Genomic DNA, 20,355 nt, shown 5'->3' with positions numbered 1-20,355 from the left:
CTTGGGTGGAACCTGTAGAATGCCACATTAATGCAGATTACTGAGTCAGAAATGAGTTCACGCCCAGCTCAGTGTATGCTCAGTCCTTTTCTTGCCTTTGCCTCCTTATGCAAAATGGTGCCCAATTTGGCTCTAGAGGGCTGACTGAGCTGTGAAATCCACCCTGTTCTCACACTGCCCATCTGGAATCTGGTGCTCTGTCTCTACTCCTGGTCAAATCAAATGGATCAACAGGACAGATAGTTCTTTGTCTGGGTTCACCTCCCAAGCTCCCAGTAAAAGTCCTTTCCCACCTGGTTGCTGGTGGAGTTCTGGCTGCTGGTGGAGTTCAGATCGCTATTAGCTGAATGCTGCTGTAGTATCAGTCACTGCAACACCACACCGTCGTGTCCGCTGCTTTTCCATGTCTGTCAGTCTCCAGGTACCCCTCTGCTGTTGTTCTGTCCTCTCCTATTTCCTGGAATGTGTCCTCTCTGCTTCATCCTGATTAAATGTTTTTCCATCCATTTAAACGTGTCCTTACCCTAATCTGCCATCTTGATTCCAGAATGACACTTTTCTTAGAGTGGTGGGGACCTGGCTGCTCAGATAAATTAATGCTCCGATTCAAATGACTCATGTTGTGGGAACATTAAGTTCACAGCCAATTTGTTAATACAAGAAAACTACCACTTCATTTTTTTAAACTCAAGAAGCATGGCTTAAATTTTATGAGTTGTAATTCCCATTTTGGCAAAAGACTGGTGAGATGCTTGAAAATGATACAGGAGCCATGCTGACACTATGCTCAGCTCGTCGGCTATTATCCTCCTGGTTGGTTAGGGGACTGGAACTGTCATCTGAGGACTAATGGAAGAAATTATTGTTTTCGTAGGGAAAACTAAAGGGAAACATAATACCTACTGAAAAATCTAGAACAGACTATCACATGAAAGAGGAATTATAATTTGTTTTACAATTTACAAGTCAGAAACAGGGGCTCCACATTAAGAGTCTGGAATTCCAGTTTGACTTGATCGCTTATGAGCTGTGTGACCGCAGGTAAGTCAGATAAACTCAATAACCCCTGGATTCTGCATCTATAAAATGGGGAAGATTAATTTTATCTTGCTACCATAAAGCAAATTGCAACAAACAGAGTAGCTTATGACAATATAAATCTATTATGTTGCAAATCTGGAAGACAAACTTCAAATTAGGTTTCATGGGATTAAAAGCAAGGCGTCCCCAGGTTATGTTCTTTCTGCAGAATCTAAGAAGGAATTTGTTTTCTCATCTCTTCCAGTTTCTAGAGACCACCTGCATTCCTTGGCTCACTGCCTCGTTTCTGATTTCAAAGCCAGCATAGCTGAATCAAGTTCCCCTCACACTGATCTCTCCTTGATTTCTTTCGTCTACCTCTTTATTGAATTTATAAGGAACCCTGTAATGATATTGGGCAAACACAGATAACCCAGAGTGATTTCTCTGTCTTAACATAACAGCCTTAATTTCATTTTCAAAATTGCTTTCTCCCCACCTTGTAATCTAAAATATTCACAGATCCCAAGGAATAGAATGTAGACATCGTTGGAGACACATTGTTCTATCTAGCATATGAACATAATAAGGACAAAAATGATGCTTATTTATAATATTGCATTGAAAGAGTGCATTATAGAATTCTTGACTGAAAGAACTTAGCAATGAACAGCTGTCATTATCTTTGATTTTAAAAATCTGTTTGTATAATAGTGTTGTATTAACAAAGTACCATAGAGATGCTAACTTGCACAATATCAATTTTGTATCTTACACACTTACAGGATAGAAGTTTGAGATGAGGATATCATCAAGTTCACTTCATTCTGAGGGCTGAGACAGGAAGCCCTGCTGTATACCTCTCACCTAGCTGCTGGTGCTTTGTTGGTTGTCTTTAGCAATTTTTGGCTTGCAGATGTGTCATTTGATCTTCAGCTTCATATTCACCTGGTGTGTTCCCAGTGTGCATTTTTGTGCCTCTATTTACCATTTTAAAGCAGACACCTGTCATGTTGGATTAGGATCCCCCCCTTATACCATTATGACCTTATCTTAACTATACTTGAAATGATCCTTCTCCCAAATGGGATCATATTCTGAGGGTCTTGAAGCCCAAACATCAACATATGAATCTTGGGAAGAAACAACTCAACCTCTAACACCATCCTAATAATAGAGGTAGCTCTGATGGCTGGGACATACAGGCACAACATACTTGTTTCAGAAAAGGAAGTGATTTCTATCAAAGATGTCTGAAAGTGGAAGGGGTGCTGAGTTTCCAAATATTAATTAACCCTTCATTAAGGTTGAGGGATGTTGCAAAGCAGATTCAAGCATCCGAAACTGCTCAGGAAAAATAAGCTTTAAAATGCTTTTGGGCGTGGGCATTTGGTGCAGCAATTAAGACATGACTTGGAATTTCTGCATCCCATGTCATAGTGCCTGGGTTTGAGTCCCAGTTACCCCTCCCATCCAGCCTCATAGAGAGGCAGGAGATGACAGCTCAAGCACTTGGCTTTCTATTATACATCTATGAGACCTGGATTGAATTCATGGCTTCTGGCATCAATTGGGTCTAGCTCCAGCTCCTGGAGGCATTTTGGGAAATAAACCAGCAGATGGAATCTCTATGTCTCTCTCTTACTTTCAAATACATAAATCAAAACTTTAAGAATGTAGCAATTTTTTTAACCAAGAAAGAATATTTTTATACAATCCATTCCAGAAAGCAGCATCACTTTTCTGTGATTTATGAAAGCACAATTCTTTGTGAGTGTACTGTGCATCCCCAGAGAAACTATTCTATGAGTTCTGACTGTGTTTTTGTTTGTTTGTTTTTTGCAAAATTTCTTCTACATTTTCACCTCGATCATGATGTAAACTTGTTTCAATAAGTCAAAAATTACAGAAGTAGGCGCCTCAAATCTCCTGTTCATTACAACAGGGATCCATTGTTTGAAGGTGTTGGCTTTGGATTATGCCTAAATTGATACCATATATAGGTAAGAAATCACATATATTTACAGGCAATTCTAAACTGATGTCTTGACTTAGGTAAGAAGAAAGTCTGAAAGGATCATTGGAACGCGAGGGAGGGAGGGAGAGTATGATTGCAGTAGGGATAGAGAGAGTGTTGTGATAGGCAGAATGCTTCATGCATGAGATCCATCACAGAAGATAGAGAGGAATAAAAAATTGGGAAAAAAACTAAATGAAGGGAAGTGGGATGAGCTGATTATGGTATGATCAAGGAATATTTATGGGAGTCTTGTATGCTGGCTCCAGCTGAGAGTGGACTAAAAATTTCTATAACTCTGAGAAAAAAAGAATCTTATAAAAATAAACATAAGATAACTTCTCATTAAGTATCCCAAAATATAGTAAACATAGTGGAGATGCAATGTTTTGGGAAGACCCTAACATAGGTTGGGAAAATTGGAAGCCCTGGTTTCTTTGACCTTCTAGTCGCCCACCCAATCCTCTATCCTCTCTAGCCAGCTTTGCATTTACTTCTACAGATTGTGTCATCCAGACCTGGCTGCCATTGAATTGGGTTTGGCCAACAATGTGCAGTTCTGGTGGATAGAAGCTGGCAAGTCCAGGCTATTTCTTTCTTTTTTTTAAGACTTATTTTATTTTCATTGCAAAGTCAGATATACAGAGAGGAGGAGAGTTGGAAAGGAATGAACATATGCTGAGAATCTTGTGCTGATCAGAGGATATGTCTTCCATGGGTTGTCTGCAAGACAGGTGTATTTTCATCTGTTTTATGGTAAGGAGGTGGATGCAGAGCAGGCATTTGGCTCAGCAGTAAACTTTCCATGTGGAACCATCACATCCCATCCAGGGGTGCTCTAATTTGAATCCCAGCAACAGTAGGAGGCAGAGGAACCAGGTGAGCCAACTGGGCAGTAGTTCTTGTTATTTCAAGGTCTGCAGGATTGGGTGTGGTTTCTCTTTCAGCTCTGGTTACAAGCAGATACTCAGGTTCAAGCCAATTTAGGAGACCATGTCTGACCTAGATTGACCTACAGTTTATTATGCATTCATTATAAAGGCTTAGCATACAAAATGCCACATCATGGAATGAAATGACACATCATGGGAATGAGAAGGTGTGCTAGCTAGATTCCATGGATTCTCCAACTAGTTTCCAGAAAATCCGTGAATATTTTGGCCTTTTATAAGAATGCACCTCCCTTTTCATTAAGCAATTTATATAATGTTTAACTAAGTTGAGAGATGGGGCCACTAGCCTCTAAGAGAGCCCTCTCTGATGATGGGGAATGTATGCTCTTCAAAATAAAATCCTTATTGCTTGCTATTCACTATTCCTGAATTCACTTAAGTGAAGTAAAAAAACCTGTTATAGTAATCAAATATATACATACATATTTTCATAGATGAACTGTGTAATGGAGACTAGCAGACTGAGAAATAAAGAAACATTTCAGAACAGATTTCTATTCCCAAATAAAAGTAGGACTCCCAATGAAACATGTAAACATTTTCTACCTTCGCCTGGAATGCCATGTTACATTTAAACAGCAGAAAGTCAACTTTACAACTGCTACTAAAGGACTGTACTACTGTGATAATATGGGGAAAAAATGGTGGGAGGGAAAAACAGGGATGGAGGAGCAGGAGGAAAAGGGAGGAATCTACACAAAACTATCATGGAAAAAAAATCCTGGGTACCTGGCATTGAGTGCTTTCTGTCTGGCATGACCAACTCCACTTTTTATTTTTGCTTTCTGCTCCTTAGTGTGTCATGTAGTAATGGCATAAGCACTCGTCCTTTCCACCCATTTGAGGGACCCAAGCTGTGTTCTTGGACTCTGGCTTTAATCTCGTCCAGGCCTGATTGTAAGAGACTTTGGTAAGTGAACCAGCAAAGGAGCTCGCTCTGTGTTACTATGTCTCCTACTTGCTAATATAAATGAATAAACAGATTCCACCAGTTTCCAATTCAGTCCAACTGGATGCTCTGAAAATTCGCATTTCTAACAAGGTCACGGGTAATGCTGGTGTTCCTACATAATGTATTACATATAATGAAGCATCAGATGGCAACCCATAAAAATGTACAATTTTATGTTTCAGTTTAAAGTGAAAAAAAATCCTCCAGTGATTACATAAATAATATGAATAGTATTTGGAATTCCCTGCCCAAAGTAATTTCTAACCTAAAAATACCAGAGATTACTTGTATGAAATTCCATGCAGCTAAAAGTAAATTAATGGCTGATTAGATTTCTCATTTTTTAATTTGGAGTTTATATAAAGCTATATTTTCTACATGTCCTATATACTATTAAAACATGCTTGCATTTATTTAATTTTTTTATTTGAGAGAGAAAGACAGATGGAGAGACTTCTTACCTGCTGATTTACTTCTCAAATGTCCACAATAGCTGGGGCTGAGCCAGGCCATATCAGAGTGATACAGACCCAACTGTGTGAGCCATTGCTGCTGCATCCCAAGTTATCCGTTAGTAGGAAGCTGGGATGTAGAATGCAGTTGAGACTTAAACCTAGGCCCTTCCAGATAGGATGTTAATGTCTTGAGAAGTATCTTATATCATTATATGAAATAGCTGCTTCCATAGGTCGCATTTAGGCCACTGTTTGAATCTTAGCAGTCAGGTCAAATCAAGTGAACCTGTGTTGCTTTCTGGGAGTAACACAAGCAAACACAAGCAAAGTAAATCAGCGGAGCATCATGAAGCAATACCAAAATGATTATTTCCAATGAACTTGCTATATCAATAAGAAAAAAACAAAAGATTCTGTCAACATGTGACAATTTTCAGGCTGCTCCAGAGACATCTGTCCTCTCGTGGCACTTCAAGCAGGACTTAGAATGTCTTCTTTCTGGCTTAGATTTGAAAATCCTCTGCTACTGCCAGAGATCTAAGGCTCCTAATTGCCTTTTCAGATCTCAGTTGTCACCTTCACTTTTGTTATTCATCGTCTCCTCAGAGCCTTCCACCAAAGGTTGAACAATAAAGCAAGGATCCCTCCTGTCCCTTCTGTCCCATTTGTCCTTGTTTACCGATGATACATCATTCTTGGAAGGTAGACAGTTGTTTATCTCTTTAGCAGTGGTTGCCTAGATTTAGGGATGTTCCCTGCTTCTGAACTTCTCCACTCTTAATGCTCTTTGTTTCTCTACTTATGTTGTCTTTTTTGTTTATTTTTACTGGCATGTCCTAAGACACAGAAACTTTTGGCCATCAATGACTTACAGCAAGACTAGAGACAAGAAATCATTGCTAGTTCTTTTTTCAAGAGTAAAACAGATGCCAAATTTCTCCCTGAAGCCAGAGTTGCAGGAACAAAGAGGAAAGCAGTGTTAATACTCAGATAATTTACCAAATGTTCTTGCATTGTCACAAGTGTTCAAACAGAAATTATTCATGACACTGGTTACTAAAGACAGCTAGTTAGACTTTTAAGAGGACCCATGACAACAGCTATAATACAGTCTTGCATTGGGAGAGAGCGAGTGGTCTTCACAAGTGGATCTTCATGGCACAAAGGAGCATCATTCCTGAGGGAGGTCACTCATAGAACTTCCCAAGAGGAGGCATCAGGGGTAAGAGAATTCTTAGGGAAGGTAGGTCATGGCGATAAGGTATCTAAGAAGATCAGGTACAGAGTTTCCATTGAGCTGACTTTACATTGGAATCAACAGAGACAGAGAACAAATCCTGAATATGAGAATCCTACTCTGGGTAGGGACTTGGAGGAATCTGAGTCAGGTTTGGGTCAAAGGAGAGAGTCTGGCCCATGAAGGCCAGGAACAAGCAAAGCTCAGCCCTCATCAATAATCTTCCAGCATCATGGCAAAATGTTCCTTAGAAGGTATGGGGTTGGGCACGGCCTTTGGATTTAAGCCTTCTGGTGAGGAGGTAAATACTTACTAATTCCTCCTTTGCAGACAAGTTTCTCCATGGTTTTCTCTATTATTCAGACCTGCATTCTACCTTTATATTATGAATGTTTCTTTCTTAAACCATGTCCAGGGCTCAGTGCGGTTGCCAACAGTTAAATCCTTACCTTCCTTGTGTCAGGATGCTATGTGGGCACTGGTTCATGTCCTAGCTGTTCCACTTCCCATGCAGCTTCCTGCTTGTGGCCTGGGAAAACAGTAGAGAATGGCCCAAGCCTTGGGATACTGCTCCTTCATGGGAGACCTGGAAGAAACTCCTTGCTCTGAGTTTCAGATCAGCTCAGCTCCAGCCACTGAGGTCATTTGGGGAGTGAACCAGTGGCCAGATTTTTCTCTGTTTCTCCCCTTCTTTCTGCTCTCTCTAAATCTGCGTTACCAATAAATATAAATAAATCTTAAAAAAAAAAAAAAGAAAAAGGCAAAAGGGCAAAGTAGTAATCCAGAAGTAGGTACTGAAGTTCTTTACCAAATGCCAAACTGTCTGCTGCCATAAGAAGTATCTGAGGGGCTCACGACCATCTAGCCAGAGAAGGGCTACTGAGCGACACCATCACAGTCGGGAAGCGATGACATTTGGTCACTAATAAACTGTAGAACTGAAAACAAGAATTTAGCGGGAGATGGTCCAGTGGCAGGTCTTTTATATGTACAGAATACTCTGGGTAATGAAGTCAGCACTTAGAGGACTAAAGGCTAAGATCCATGTGCTTCAGGATAATGGCCTGCAAGATTTTTCTTGTTTAAAATCAGTCACTTTCGACCTTTGTCCTGAGCAGGAGGCTGACACAAATTGATAAATGAGGACCAGGTGAACAGAAGACAGGACACTCTTCTTCAAACAATAGTTTTATTCTTATATTATGAGAATGTGTGCAAAGTACTATATAGGTTTTTTGGGGCACCATTACAAATATGAAAATATTCAAGCAAATACATAACTTAAATAGATTAATAGAGTTTGTTGGTTCAAAGAGAATTGGTTAGAAACATAATAAGGGTAGATCCTATCATAAAAATAAAACTAGGATCACCAACTGTCAGATTTTCAGAGAAAGTATAAATGAAATAAAAAATATAAAAGTGCTCTATTATAGAACATAATAAATCATATTGCTGGAATAATTTACATTATTTATTTATGCCTCATGCAAATCTAGGAACAGCCAGATGACCCCCCATCAACAGTAGTACTCCTGAACGCTACCTGATATCCTGAGTATCAGGCCAGGAGCAATTTCCACTTGAAAAGTATGTGTGGACTGTCTACTAGCTGTGAAAGAATTTCTACAAGGTAGGAGCAATGAATAGATTAAAGACTTAGCCCATGTCCTTGAAGAAGTCAAAAGCGATCTTAAAGATCTTAGTGTAAGCTCCTGTCCACATGGCTGAGACCAGGAAATTTCACGAAGACTAATGCAGACCTGCCCACCAACTTACAGATACAACACTGTCCAACTCTGCCACCAGCAGCTAACACCAACATCCCACGTGTTCCTTTCTTGATGGGATACTTATCTATGCACACAGTTATTAAAACACAACATCCTAAACAAAACCTAAATCTTGCTCTTAGGGTGAGGGTATATTTCTTAAAAGAAATTACTTAAAGCAGAAAGCAGCCATAACTAACCACTCTTGTGATTATTCTAGAAGGGACACATTGCACTTGTCTGATATTATTCACAGTTTTGAATAACTTACTTTATTGTCTTATATAAGACCATGTGCATTGGCATAGAGGTTATATAAATAATCTTTGGTAAGTGTGTTAATAGATCTTTTCTTTTCAGCATACATAAACCTTTACTTAGGACCATTCCATAGCAATTTCCTTATTTAATAAATGTATACAGACAATCTTAAAAAATGCATACATTTATTCTGAAGGAGCCTCCCTACATGTCAAGAGTATTCTTTTAGCCAAAAATATTTTCATCGCTAGAAGCATTTTTAGAATAGAACAGATTTTTGCTGTTATCATGGCTGCATCAAATGTTATCCTGCATTTTAACTAAAATGGCCAAACATTTTCAAAGTAGTCAAGAATATAAGGCAGCACATCCAGAACGCCAAACCTGGTAAATTTATTCAGACACCCGCTTAATTCACAAAGCTAAATGAATCAATTCAATTGCTAAATCAGCTAAATAATCTGGCCATCATAGCCGAACTGAAAGACAATGTGTCTTAATGGAAATAAATAAATGACAACATTTTCTAAGAACTGTCTGGCCAGACAAGACATGCTGTTTTATCTTCCTGATATGATTAGATTCCCTGTTTCAAATATTTCCCTTTACTCCTTTTTTTGCTTGCATTCTGCAGTCATAGTTTAAAGATTTTGCTTTGATATGAAACATGCTTTGAATATATGGTGTGATTCTGAATCTCATGTTAAAAATACTCAGAGAATCAAAATGCATTTGGGCAAACAAGGGCATTTTCCACTTTGCCTCTTTAGGAATGAGGTAGGCTTAGGGCCTACTCACTGTGATTTGGAAGAGAATTAGTCATTCTTTCTTGCCACTTTCTCTTGGATAATGTTTCCTCAATGAAGTGAAACTGGGAAACCCCTTAAACTGATACCACATGCAAGCAGTGTATTACCTATTGGTCTTAACTAGGTCAGGCTTGGTCTGGCCAACAGACTGAACTAAAACCTTACAGCACTGTAGCATTGAGGCTCAGATAGTGTCATTTGTTGTCATACAAACCTAGCTTTATGATTTCCAGCATCAAAGAATTCTAAGGGAGAATGTTTAACATAAGAAGCTGGAGCTGTAGACATGAAGGCAAGAGAACCAGTGTGAAGTGAAAGATGTGATATCTATTTCTGTATGCCTGGACATCTGCTCAGTGGTTTCAAGTTATTATCTGCTGTCCCTTTTGGCTCTTTCCCCAAATTACATTCATTAAAGAACCTCCCAAATAAAATTTCCCCAAAATGTAAGTGCTATAACCATATTTGTATGAAAAATGAAACCAAGGTCATCTTTTTTATACTATGGAAGCTATGAAATTATATTAATGGGTATAAAGAAATAAGATGAACTGGCAAAGCAGACACATTCAACAGAGAAAGGGGGCAAGTAGTGAAATTGTGGGACTTGGGAGTGTTAAAAGGTGTGGAATTGCCTGGGACAAATACGTGCAAGCTGGGACAGAGACAAGCCTTTGAGAAAAACCTGATTCAAGAGCTGAGCAACTGACTGCATTCTAAACAACAGAATATTAACACAGAGTTGATTTAATGAGGGGGAGACTAAAGGAGTTAATTACAAAGAACTGGGATAAATAATTATTAAGATGCAAGATGTGAATTCAAAGACATGAAGCTCAAAAGCACTTTGAAGCCTGGTGATTGAAGAGTACCACACAGGTGCACAGATAGGCAATGGAGTGTTTATCAAGACATAGCATATGAGGCAATTAAACGAAGATAACATCCTCCTGAGCTGTATGTCACAGAAACCTTTTTTCTCCCCCTCTTAAATGTAAGGAAGAGATCACAATATTTTGTATTTAGTTCTTCTGGGAGCTAGAGGAAACAGTAAAATATTTGTTGCTAAGGAGATTTAAAATTAGATGTAGAGTAGGGCTAACTATTTCCTGTCTTAGACTGAAAGAATGCACAATTTTCTCTTGTTGTGTTCATTTCCATAATTCTGATTCTGCCCCAGATGTTGTCATAGAATTTGAGTGATATTTGCTGTCACCAGTGTGTGGGGGTTCTTCGGTTTTCCTTCTTGGTGTGTGCGGAGATTGCTCTCTTGTTCACACCCAGCGGTTTGCTGCTGAAGCAGCCTTGGCACTTGGCAGTGTCTGGCCTGTGGAAGACTGCTTCTATCCTAGACTGACTTGGTTAGTTCGTTTCCTTGCTGATGCTCTCTTTTAAGCTCAATTGAAAACAGTAACACTAATCATAACTTTATCATTATGACACATTTTCTTTGTATGAGTAGAAATCAGTGTCTACCCAAGCTGCAGGCACTTTCCTGTAAGTTTTTGAGTGGATGAAGAATCAGGAATGCAGCTATTGTATAGATATTCATGTGCTTTGCACAGTTAAACATGTGCTTTGCAGCTGTGGATAAAAATGGTTTTCTTTCTTGGTATAGAAAAGGTGATTCCTAGTGGACACTATGCCTCACTACACCTCTGACCTATGTTTTCTCCTTCGTGGTTCATCTGCCACATTTAACATCCCTTTTCCTTTCTAGAAGGCTCTCTGGCTGTGTAGAAAGTTCTCTAATGAGAAAGTCCAGCACCTGTCATTTCACAAGGGCACGGAGTTCAATCAAAGCTGTGAAAACTTGAAACCTCTGAATAACTTTTCACCTTCATTCTGAGCTATATTTCCAGTTAAAAAAATTTTTTTAAAGTAAACTTCAAATAACACTGGGAATTTTCCTAGAGTGGATCTAGGGTTATATAATTATAAACACCTAATTATCTCAGGTATGGCTGATGCTCTACTCCTGTGCCAAATACATTTTCATTAAATGAGTGTTACCTTTAGGGTTCTATGACATGTAGAAAAATGGAGACTTCGAAAAGAAATGCAGTCTTTGTACAAATGAAACTGAGGTCAATGAAAAAGTCATTGGGAGGAAAAGACATGCATGTCTAGCTCTTTGGTCATGAACATTCCCTGCTGATGGTTTCTGAATCTTCCCCAGGAAGAGTCTTAGAACTGGATTCGATGTGGGCAGTGACCACTTTCATTGAGATTTTCATATCGAAAAGAAGACACAAATACTTGGGGGAGTATGTAGTGCTTTTGTATATATTAAATGTAACTTTCTCTGGCCACATTGTTAACGCATTGTTTTTACTAAAGAAAAAGCATTTTAGAAAATTCTGAAGTAAGGAACACTGAATTTTTGTTTGCTATTTGTTTTTAAATTGATCGTGTATGATGTTGAGACATTTCTATAAAAATATTTCCTTTGCGACCTTTAATTAGGAGCAGAATCTGCCGCTATCATCTTCTGAGAGGGAAACCAAGCGTGACAGTCATGAAGGGAACTTGCGGGAATGCAGACCAAGGACACAAGACAGACTAGCGTATGAGCATAAACCAACACGTGCGTTGCACTCCCCGTGTGCATGCCCACACTCCACACTGAGAAACCAGTGGAACATGCTCTCATCACTGCCAGGGGACTTTGTGAGACCCCTGACCAGGAGCGCAGATGGCATTCTTCATTCACCGCCGCTCTTTGGATCATTCTCCATCAGTACCCTCAACCCTGCAGTCTGGGTTTGCACTCCAAGTTTCACTGCTCTTGAGCTGCCCATTTTGGCAGTAGAACAAAGCCAGAGCAATGAGGGTAAGGCAGAACCACTCCGCTCAGCTCTGTGCTGCCTAATTCTACTTTCCTCCCTCTCATCCCATTTATGTTCTAGTAGCAAACAGATCGCCTTTGGTTCTTGAGACTCACAGGGCAGTGATGCCGTGAAGTTCACCACTCACTCTGGCCCTTATGCTCTCCAGTGAATATCAAGACAGGTAACAAACACGCTCCAAAGATTGTCTGTGCAACCACCTCCAGACACAAGGTTGGATTCATTTATGCAGAACAAGTTCTTGAATACTTTAGTGTGCAAAAATAGTATTATATAAAGCTTAACATTAAGCATTATGAAAAAAATACATATTTACAGAAGTAACTACAAAATACAGCTATGTACAATAACATCAGTTACCTTTAAATTACATAAATTCTTTAAAATTCTCCAGATTAATAAATTATACATAGTATCAACAGAAATAACTGGGACCTCTGTAGGGCATGGAGCAGGCTGGTTCTCTTGTTTTGTGTTTTAAATCACACAGTGAATAATTTTCATCCATGAAATCTTTGGCGCACTCTCAATGCCTTGCATAGACTGCATCTGGAAGGAAGGATGAAGTAATTAGATGCAGAAGTAGCGGGTATCAGACTTGTTCTGTTTATCAAACTTGCAAGTGGGAGACACCTGCAGGAGTAAGGAAGGCTCAGTATGAGACTGAGGCTTAGGATGAGACTGTCCCTTTGGGGGCCAGGTCATACTGTTTAGAAACAGAGATAATCAGATTGGGAAGGTCCTAGTAGGTTGGCCACCGCTTCTGTTTTCACAAATGAAGCCATTGGCCCAGGGAGGCAGAATAACACAGAGATAAATGGCTTGTTGATGCTAGTTAGTTTCAGCTTTTAGGGGAGTCTGATGGCTATCTTTTTCTATCCCATGGTATACCCCCCGGTATAGCTTCCTCTACAGATTAATATAAAAGGATTCGCAAATAAATCAAAAAAAGACAAAGGAATCTGCATGATCCTCCCATACTTTTTTCCTCCCTGGAGTTCCTTAAAGAATCTGATGTGCCAAAACCACCATTTACTGTACAAATAAATTAAGGGGTAATGGTTTATATCACAAAGGGGTGATCTGACTTGCAAAGGATTCTCTAAATATAGTCCTGTGTGCCTTACAGATTATTAATTATTTAACGAGCTGGCTAGGTGGGTGGCTACAAGAAGGTTCTTCAAAAATTCCATGGGAAATGCAAATTGTGAACAAACTTGCATGGAATCAACATTTTTTTTGCACCAAAAATAAGCTTAGCTTTACATTCCATTTTTCCATGAACTTCTTGAAATTCCCTTGCATAGAATTCAGAGGACAGAAACAGCCACAGACACTGTCCACTGAAAGTCATGGAAATGAAGACAGTGCAGTTCTGAAATAATGCTTGTCAGAGAAAATTATCCGAGTTAAGATCGGACCACAGGGAAGGAACGGAGGGCTCCTACCAGCAGATGGATGAGGAAACGGTAGTGAAAGGAGTCCTCTGGTCTCCACCAAGACTTTAGATAAACAGCAGCCCAACCAGAGTGTTGCAAGCAGCCCCGAGGGGGACCTGGGCCAGAACCATCTAGGAAAGGCTCTCCAGAATCCATGACTTACTGAAACTGTGAGAGGGTGAATAATGAAGGAACCCACTCAATCTGGTGTTAATTTGTTTGGCAGAAATGGGTAACTCAATGTGCAATGTTGTGTACCCTCACAGCTGCAACTAGCCTATGTGATAACGTGTGTCTTAATGATGTTTCAAAATAGGAAGAGGCATGGAGACCCTTTTATCAATTGATTTTTAAAAATTATTATTTTAGAGATTTACATATTTATTGATAAGGTAGAGCAACACACACACACATTTGCTGATTTCTCCCCATCCCCCTGCCAAATGGCTACAACAGTCAGACCTGGGCCAGGTTAAAGCCAGGAGCTTGGAATACCATCAGGGTCTCATAGGGACCTAAATACTTAATTTACCTTTCAGTACCTTCCAAAGCACATTAGCAGAAAGCTGGATCGGAAACAGAGTAGCTGGGACTTCAGCTGTCACAATGATATAGAATACTGGCATCACAAGCAGGGGCCCAACTCACACACCAGCCACGTATCTATTAATTATTGCTCAACAAGGGTTTTAAATGTTTTATACTTTTATTTTCATTGGAAAAATGTTTGATCTAACAGTTAAAATGCTGGTAAGAACTTCTCTGCCCTCATCCAAGTGCCTGTTCAAGTGCCACAAACCTCCAACTCCCTAATTCCAATTTCCGTCTAATGCAAACACGAGGAAACAGCAGGGAATGGCTCAAATACTTGTCTTCCTGCTTCTCATGTAGGAGACCCGGATGGAATTCCAAGCTCCTGGCTTCACCTCAATCCTGAACTCTTTAAGCATTTGGGAATAGGTCAGGGCATAGGAGTTCTTTATCCATATCTTTATCATCTCTCTCTCTGCTTCTTAAGATAAGTAACAACATTTAAAAGTATCTCTTGTAAGCTCTAGAAAATTTAGAAAATATATAAGATGTACAAAAACCATATTTTTCTATTATTCATGAATACAGTTCTTTTCTTTTTCTTCTATGAATTGCCTGTTTTATGTCCTGCTTTTGTTGTTTATAAGAGCAGCACTGTTACTGTAATACCATCAAAACTGTCTTTCTCAGCCTCTGCACTGTATTCTACTAACAACGCACTACGGTGGGCTTAGTTTTGTATTGTTAAAGTTAGAATTTTTCACTAAAGCTTTTAATTAGGAAAAATTTCATGCTTGTTTTTATGATTGTAAAAGAAAAATCTTATTTTGGGTCTCAAGATAAGAACATTTTAAGGCTTCTGCTATTTTGACTGTCAAGATATGCGTTTTTTTTTTTTTTGCAAGAGGATTTTGTATTTTGTATTTTGAACTCCCAGTTATGATTTCAAAGCTTGTCCCTGGTAGTGAAGCACAGTTTTTGGAACAGAAGCATTAAGGAAGACCTCAGTAAGGGGGATGCAAGGCTGAGGGAAAGATGCCAAATGGAGCAGCTGCTTCAGTGAGGGAGCCTTCTCCCCACGTGGCTTCTGTTCCCTGTTGCCACTATCTGGGTGCAAGAAGACATGAATAGGATGACGTTGGAAGAGCTTCGTGATGGCTTCCCGGTGGCTGCATTGCAAGTTAGTGGATATGTTCTTACCTCGGTGGTACTCCGGATTCACATTTTCGTAAATTGGAAACAAGGGATTTTCCTGTTCACTTCGTAGCTTTCTGGCTCTGAGGACATCTCTTATGCATTGATGTAAATACACATACTGGCACTGTGGGAAGACAGGAGACATGTCAGGGTAGGGCCCTTTGCTTTCTCTCTGCAGAAGAGTCAGTGATGGATTCTCTGTAGTTAACTAAGATTTTGGTTGTTGCTTCACTGATGGTCTCTGGTATGTAAAAGCAGGAGTGCTTTTTAAATTACTGCTGCAAAGGTAACAGGCAGAGAGTGGGGTTTCTCTGCCTGTTAACATGCATACATTTGTATCCAGAATATTCTGAGTCCCCTGGAACAGTGTCCGGTTCCTTTAAATTAAATTGGTGAGTGAATGACAAATAACATGCTATGCACATTAAATAAAGTGTCTCACTTAATGATTTCCAAAAGGTCATGGAGTTGATATACAAACTGAGCCTCAGTTGTTAAGTAATTACACAGCAAAGTAACAGGACTAAGAATTCAAGTGTTCACCTTCATTTCACCTATACTAGGTTTTAAAGATGGAATCTTAATTTCATTACATTACTGAATGATAAAACAATTCAACTGCATACTCTGTTGTCTTGTTCTCTTTGTTTTGAGAATTTAGCAAGAAAAAAAAAAAAAGAGATGTGCACGATAAACCCAATGAGACTGTCAGCTATTTGAATGCAGGGTTAGTGTCCCACTGATGCCTGTTCTCTCTGCATCCAAGCCAGCACACAGAAGAATCTCAAAGATGTTGATTGCAAAGAACTAGAGTTGCGTAGTGAGTTCAGATGCACCTGTCAGCTCTGTGGGTATTAACTGCTTTTGAAGAACATCTACCTGTCAACGAGTTAGCTCCACAGAGTTAGAACCACAGATCCACCATAAAGACCCCCACCAACAACAGTGTCTTCAGACCTGGACACACAGACTTGAGCATCTGACCCTCTTCCTTCCTGCTGCTTGAGCTCTGAAGCAGCTCTGACCTGGAATTCTGTGGTATGGCCTTAGCCCTTAGTCTTGGGCTCCTCTCCAGGGCATAGCTAGCACGCTCAGAGTGCCAGGAGTGAGGAGGCTGAGAGGGAAGCAACATCATGCAATGGTGAGTGAATCTGCACTGAAACTCTGACTGGGTTTGGCTGAAATTTCAAGACTTCTTGCTGTCTCTTTTTATCCATCTGCAGAACAAGGAGCCCATGCTCTCTTACCAACATCTTCTGTCTATTGAATGACAGAAGGCTTCCTGCTAATGTCAATTAGGTGGGCATTGAAAAATAGTTCTGGATTCCAAGTTCAAGTGATCAGTGTAGTCAGCCTTAATGTATTTTTTAAAATTGATACAGAAGATAGAACTGTATCAACTTTTAAATGTAGACAAGGATGTATTTTTTTTTTTTTGCATGGTACTGGCCATTGTCCCAGATTGGAAATGATTACAATTATCTATTCATGGGCTTTAGGTCTGGGATAATCAACAAATTATGACATGTTTAAAAAGGCAAGTCAATTAGAATGAGGTCTATCTTAATTAATCTTGGCTTTTCATTCACAGACTTGCTCATGAGTATTTTATATCACTTCAATCTTGAAAATTTCAGGAAGGTACTGTCCTGAGAATAATGTTAATATAAAATAGGCTCTTTTTTACAAAAGCATTTTAAAAGTGATCCACTAAACTACAGACGAACACCTACCTATCTCGTTACTCAAAAATGAACTCATATTTCCAGTTCTAGAATAGTAAAATTACTTTGGGATCTTAAAGCTAAGCCATGAATGAATTCTAGTACATCTATGGTATGGTCTCTTCATAAACTATTCAACAATTATCCACCCTGGGTGTTGAAACTACTTAATATCCATTAATTTGCCTTGCCTTAAATATGAATTATTTTCCCAACAGAATGTCCCTTTGAAAATGATTACTACTAAAACTATCATATTGTTAATGAGGTCCTCACTTTTTTCCTAGTGAGAAGTAGATCAAGTCTAGCATATGAACTTAAGATCATAAAAGAGTATGTTTTGTTCATTGAAACAGTCTTAGCTTGGTGTCAACACATTTAGCTCCATTCAATTTCTCCAATATTTATAGTACAGGATCATTTCCAGAGGATTATACTTAATAGTCATTCATTATCTCTAAGCGCATAGTTTAGTAGAATGGCAGGCATGAACAAAGATGTGTAAGATTGATAAATGGAAGATGGATTGTATAAGAAGCTTCACAGAGAAGAGAAAGCTAGGAACCCGCTAGGTTCACTTTTTTTAAACTGTATTTTATTATTGTTATTATTATTTTACAATGTGGTTCCGTAGGCTCTGGAATTTCCCCTTCCCTCACCCCCGTCCCAAATCTCCTCCCCTCACTGATTTCCCCTATATTAGTGCAGTAGTAGAGTCCTTCAAAAACAACCTCATGTCCATCATTCTGCCATGTAAGTGTAACCTTACACTGTAGGTATGGACAATGGCAGAGAGTCCAGTGCTCTATTGTCAAGATATATTTAACAGTTTCTTTGGAAGTCCATCTTTGGTTTGGAAGTAGACTTGCATATTGCACTGCATCTTTACCACTGGTTATGATAGTTTCTATTACACAGTTACTATACTTTGTCTTAAATGAAAAGCCATGAACCCAAACTAACAACAGGAACAGCCATAAAAGTTTCACAATAACATGAAGTTAAATAATATGCTACTGAATAATCAATATATTACTAAATAAACTAAAAAGAAAATCAAAAGCCTTCCTGAGGAAAGCGATGCTACTGTTTGAACTATGTGTCACTGAAGAAATTAGTAGGGTAAAAGTTTTTGGAGAAATGAAATTAAAAACAAAAACAAAAATATCAGATCCCATGCGATGTAGCAAAAACGGTATTAAAAAGGACTTTATCAGGTCTCCCCTCCATTGTCACTATGTTCACTTTTTCGGCAGAGACAAACTAACAAGAATTTGAGCAGCTAAGTAGGACATTTCATATGATATAGATAACATAAAAGTGCATCTAGTCTTTGGAAATCTTAAAAAGACTAAAAAAGCTGAAAGGGAGGTAGTATGTGTCATGGGAAGCTTGAGAGAGGGATGGACACAAAATCAGAATGTCAATTTCCACCAGAGTTGTTGCCAATCACAAAAACAAAAGCAAGGAGAAATAGCTCATCCTAATCCCATTTCTGACTTACTGTCAGCTTATCAGAATGGGAGGAGGAAGCCACAGTCACACCCCTCTGATGTCATTTTTGTTCTGAACAAGGTGCTAGACCTTACTGTCTATTGTGAATGAGTCCCGCCCCCTTTCCCCCCCGCCATATTTTTCTTTCTTTTCTACTCTTTGGTCCATTTCTCCCCCTCCCTGAGATGCTGCATAAAAGATACCACTTCCACTGTTTTCTTGGGCCTTTCCTCCCTTAAAACCCCCTCCTGTCACTATGATTCTCTCGCTCCTGTCTCTATCACTTTCTCTTAAAAAAGATCTCACTTTGCACACTGAGATTATCTGCATGAAAATTCTTTGCTTGTGTGAGACAAGAAACAAGACTGTTGACACTTTCACATCAAATTCCCCCACAACATTATCTGTGAGATAGGGAAGTATTTAAGACTGAACTAATGGAAGGAGGATTTACTTTGAAATATTCCAATAGCGTCATGCAGTAGACCCAAGATTCTTGAGAACGGGTTCAAGCCCACTCAGTCACATCACGGCTATGAGCTTAGCGTCGACTGTGGACCTCCGTTGTCTAGTTTGGAGTTAGGATGTATTACTCTCTTATTTGGTTATTATGAAAACTGAATGGGATAATATGTTCAAAGGTGCCCTGCTAATGTCAAAGGGCTGCAAAAGGGAGGCATCTGCTTTCATAATTGATGAAATACTCCCTGTTGCTTCCAGTGATGGGGGGTGGGGATGCTGGTAGAGGGGGGCAGAGCCAAGGGAGAGGAGAGATTGGAATCTTCTTCCTTTTCCCTATTGATGCTCCTGATCTCATCCACCAGCCTATATTAAAATTATCTCCAAGATGGGCTGTCCTAGCCATTCCCCTTGTGGATAAATGCACTGATAAAAAAAAAATCAATGCACCTTCCTACTGCCTAAATGAATTCTTTCTTGAACTGGGCAACAAACTTTGTAAAGATAAAGACTTACATCTTCAGAGTTGCTGAAATTTGACTGAAAAGAACAAGTGCTAGAAAATATTTCTATTTAGTTCTGCTTAAAGGGAGTGATTTGTGTCCTTCGGCTGATCACACTTACTTCGGTCTGGACCATGTGAACCCGGTGAAGTCTCAGGTCGTGCACTGCTCCATAAATGTCCACAGAGTCTTTGGAGTCCAGTTGCTGGAGGATTCGGTCCAGTGCAATAAAGGTTCCAGTCCTACCCACTCCAGCACTAGGGAACAATGGAAAATGAGAATTGTGTCTTTAAATGAAACTTGCCTCTTAGGTTTGCATCCAGAAACTATATAGTCTTTCTTTGTTCCTTCCAAACTATGGGGGTTGGGGGGGGGGGAGAATACATTTCACGTCAACACATATTTTTATACTTCTTCCATGTACACATGAGTCTATAAACAATATAGTTGATGAGTTAAAGATTTACCAAACAATGATATCTATTATTTAGACTTTGGCCAGCTTTTCAGCTCACTGCTGTGTTTCTAGATTTATCCATGTGGTTACATGTAGATCTAATTTCCCTTCTTACATTATTTTTTACATCAGCCAGAGGAGTGGAGAAAAGTGGAAGAGGGGGAAAGAATGATCTCATTTCCTTGCTTACTGCTCTGAAACCTGCAATGGCTAGGACTGGGACAGG

General features: G+C 39.4%; 1 protein-coding gene across 2 annotated transcripts in view; it reads right to left on the bottom strand.

Annotated features, from left to right (window-relative positions):
• Window positions 1-11,911: 11,911 nt before the first annotated feature.
• PTPRB (protein tyrosine phosphatase receptor type B) overlaps window positions 11,912-20,355 on the bottom strand; it is a 106,568-nt gene continuing 98,124 nt past the window's right edge. For both annotated transcript variants that reach the window (XM_040990070.1, XM_040990074.1), the window contains 3 exons: window positions 19,794-19,929; window positions 15,496-15,616; window positions 11,912-12,874 (listed from right to left, as the gene is read on the bottom strand). In XM_040990070.1, coding sequence (XP_040846004.1) covers window positions 12,852-12,874; window positions 15,496-15,616; window positions 19,794-19,929 — 280 coding nt within the window. In that variant the 3' untranslated portion in view covers window positions 11,912-12,851. The remainder of the gene's footprint in view (window positions 12,875-15,495; window positions 15,617-19,793; window positions 19,930-20,355) is intronic.

This window comes from Ochotona curzoniae, unplaced genomic scaffold (genome assembly GCF_017591425.1).
Source record: "Ochotona curzoniae isolate NIBS_2020 unplaced genomic scaffold, NIBS_Ocur_1.0 contig_1014, whole genome shotgun sequence".
Lineage (NCBI taxonomy): Eukaryota > Metazoa > Chordata > Mammalia > Lagomorpha > Ochotonidae > Ochotona > Ochotona curzoniae.
The sequence above is the reverse complement of the archived record's forward strand: the minus strand, read 5'-3'. Positions and strand labels throughout refer to the sequence as shown.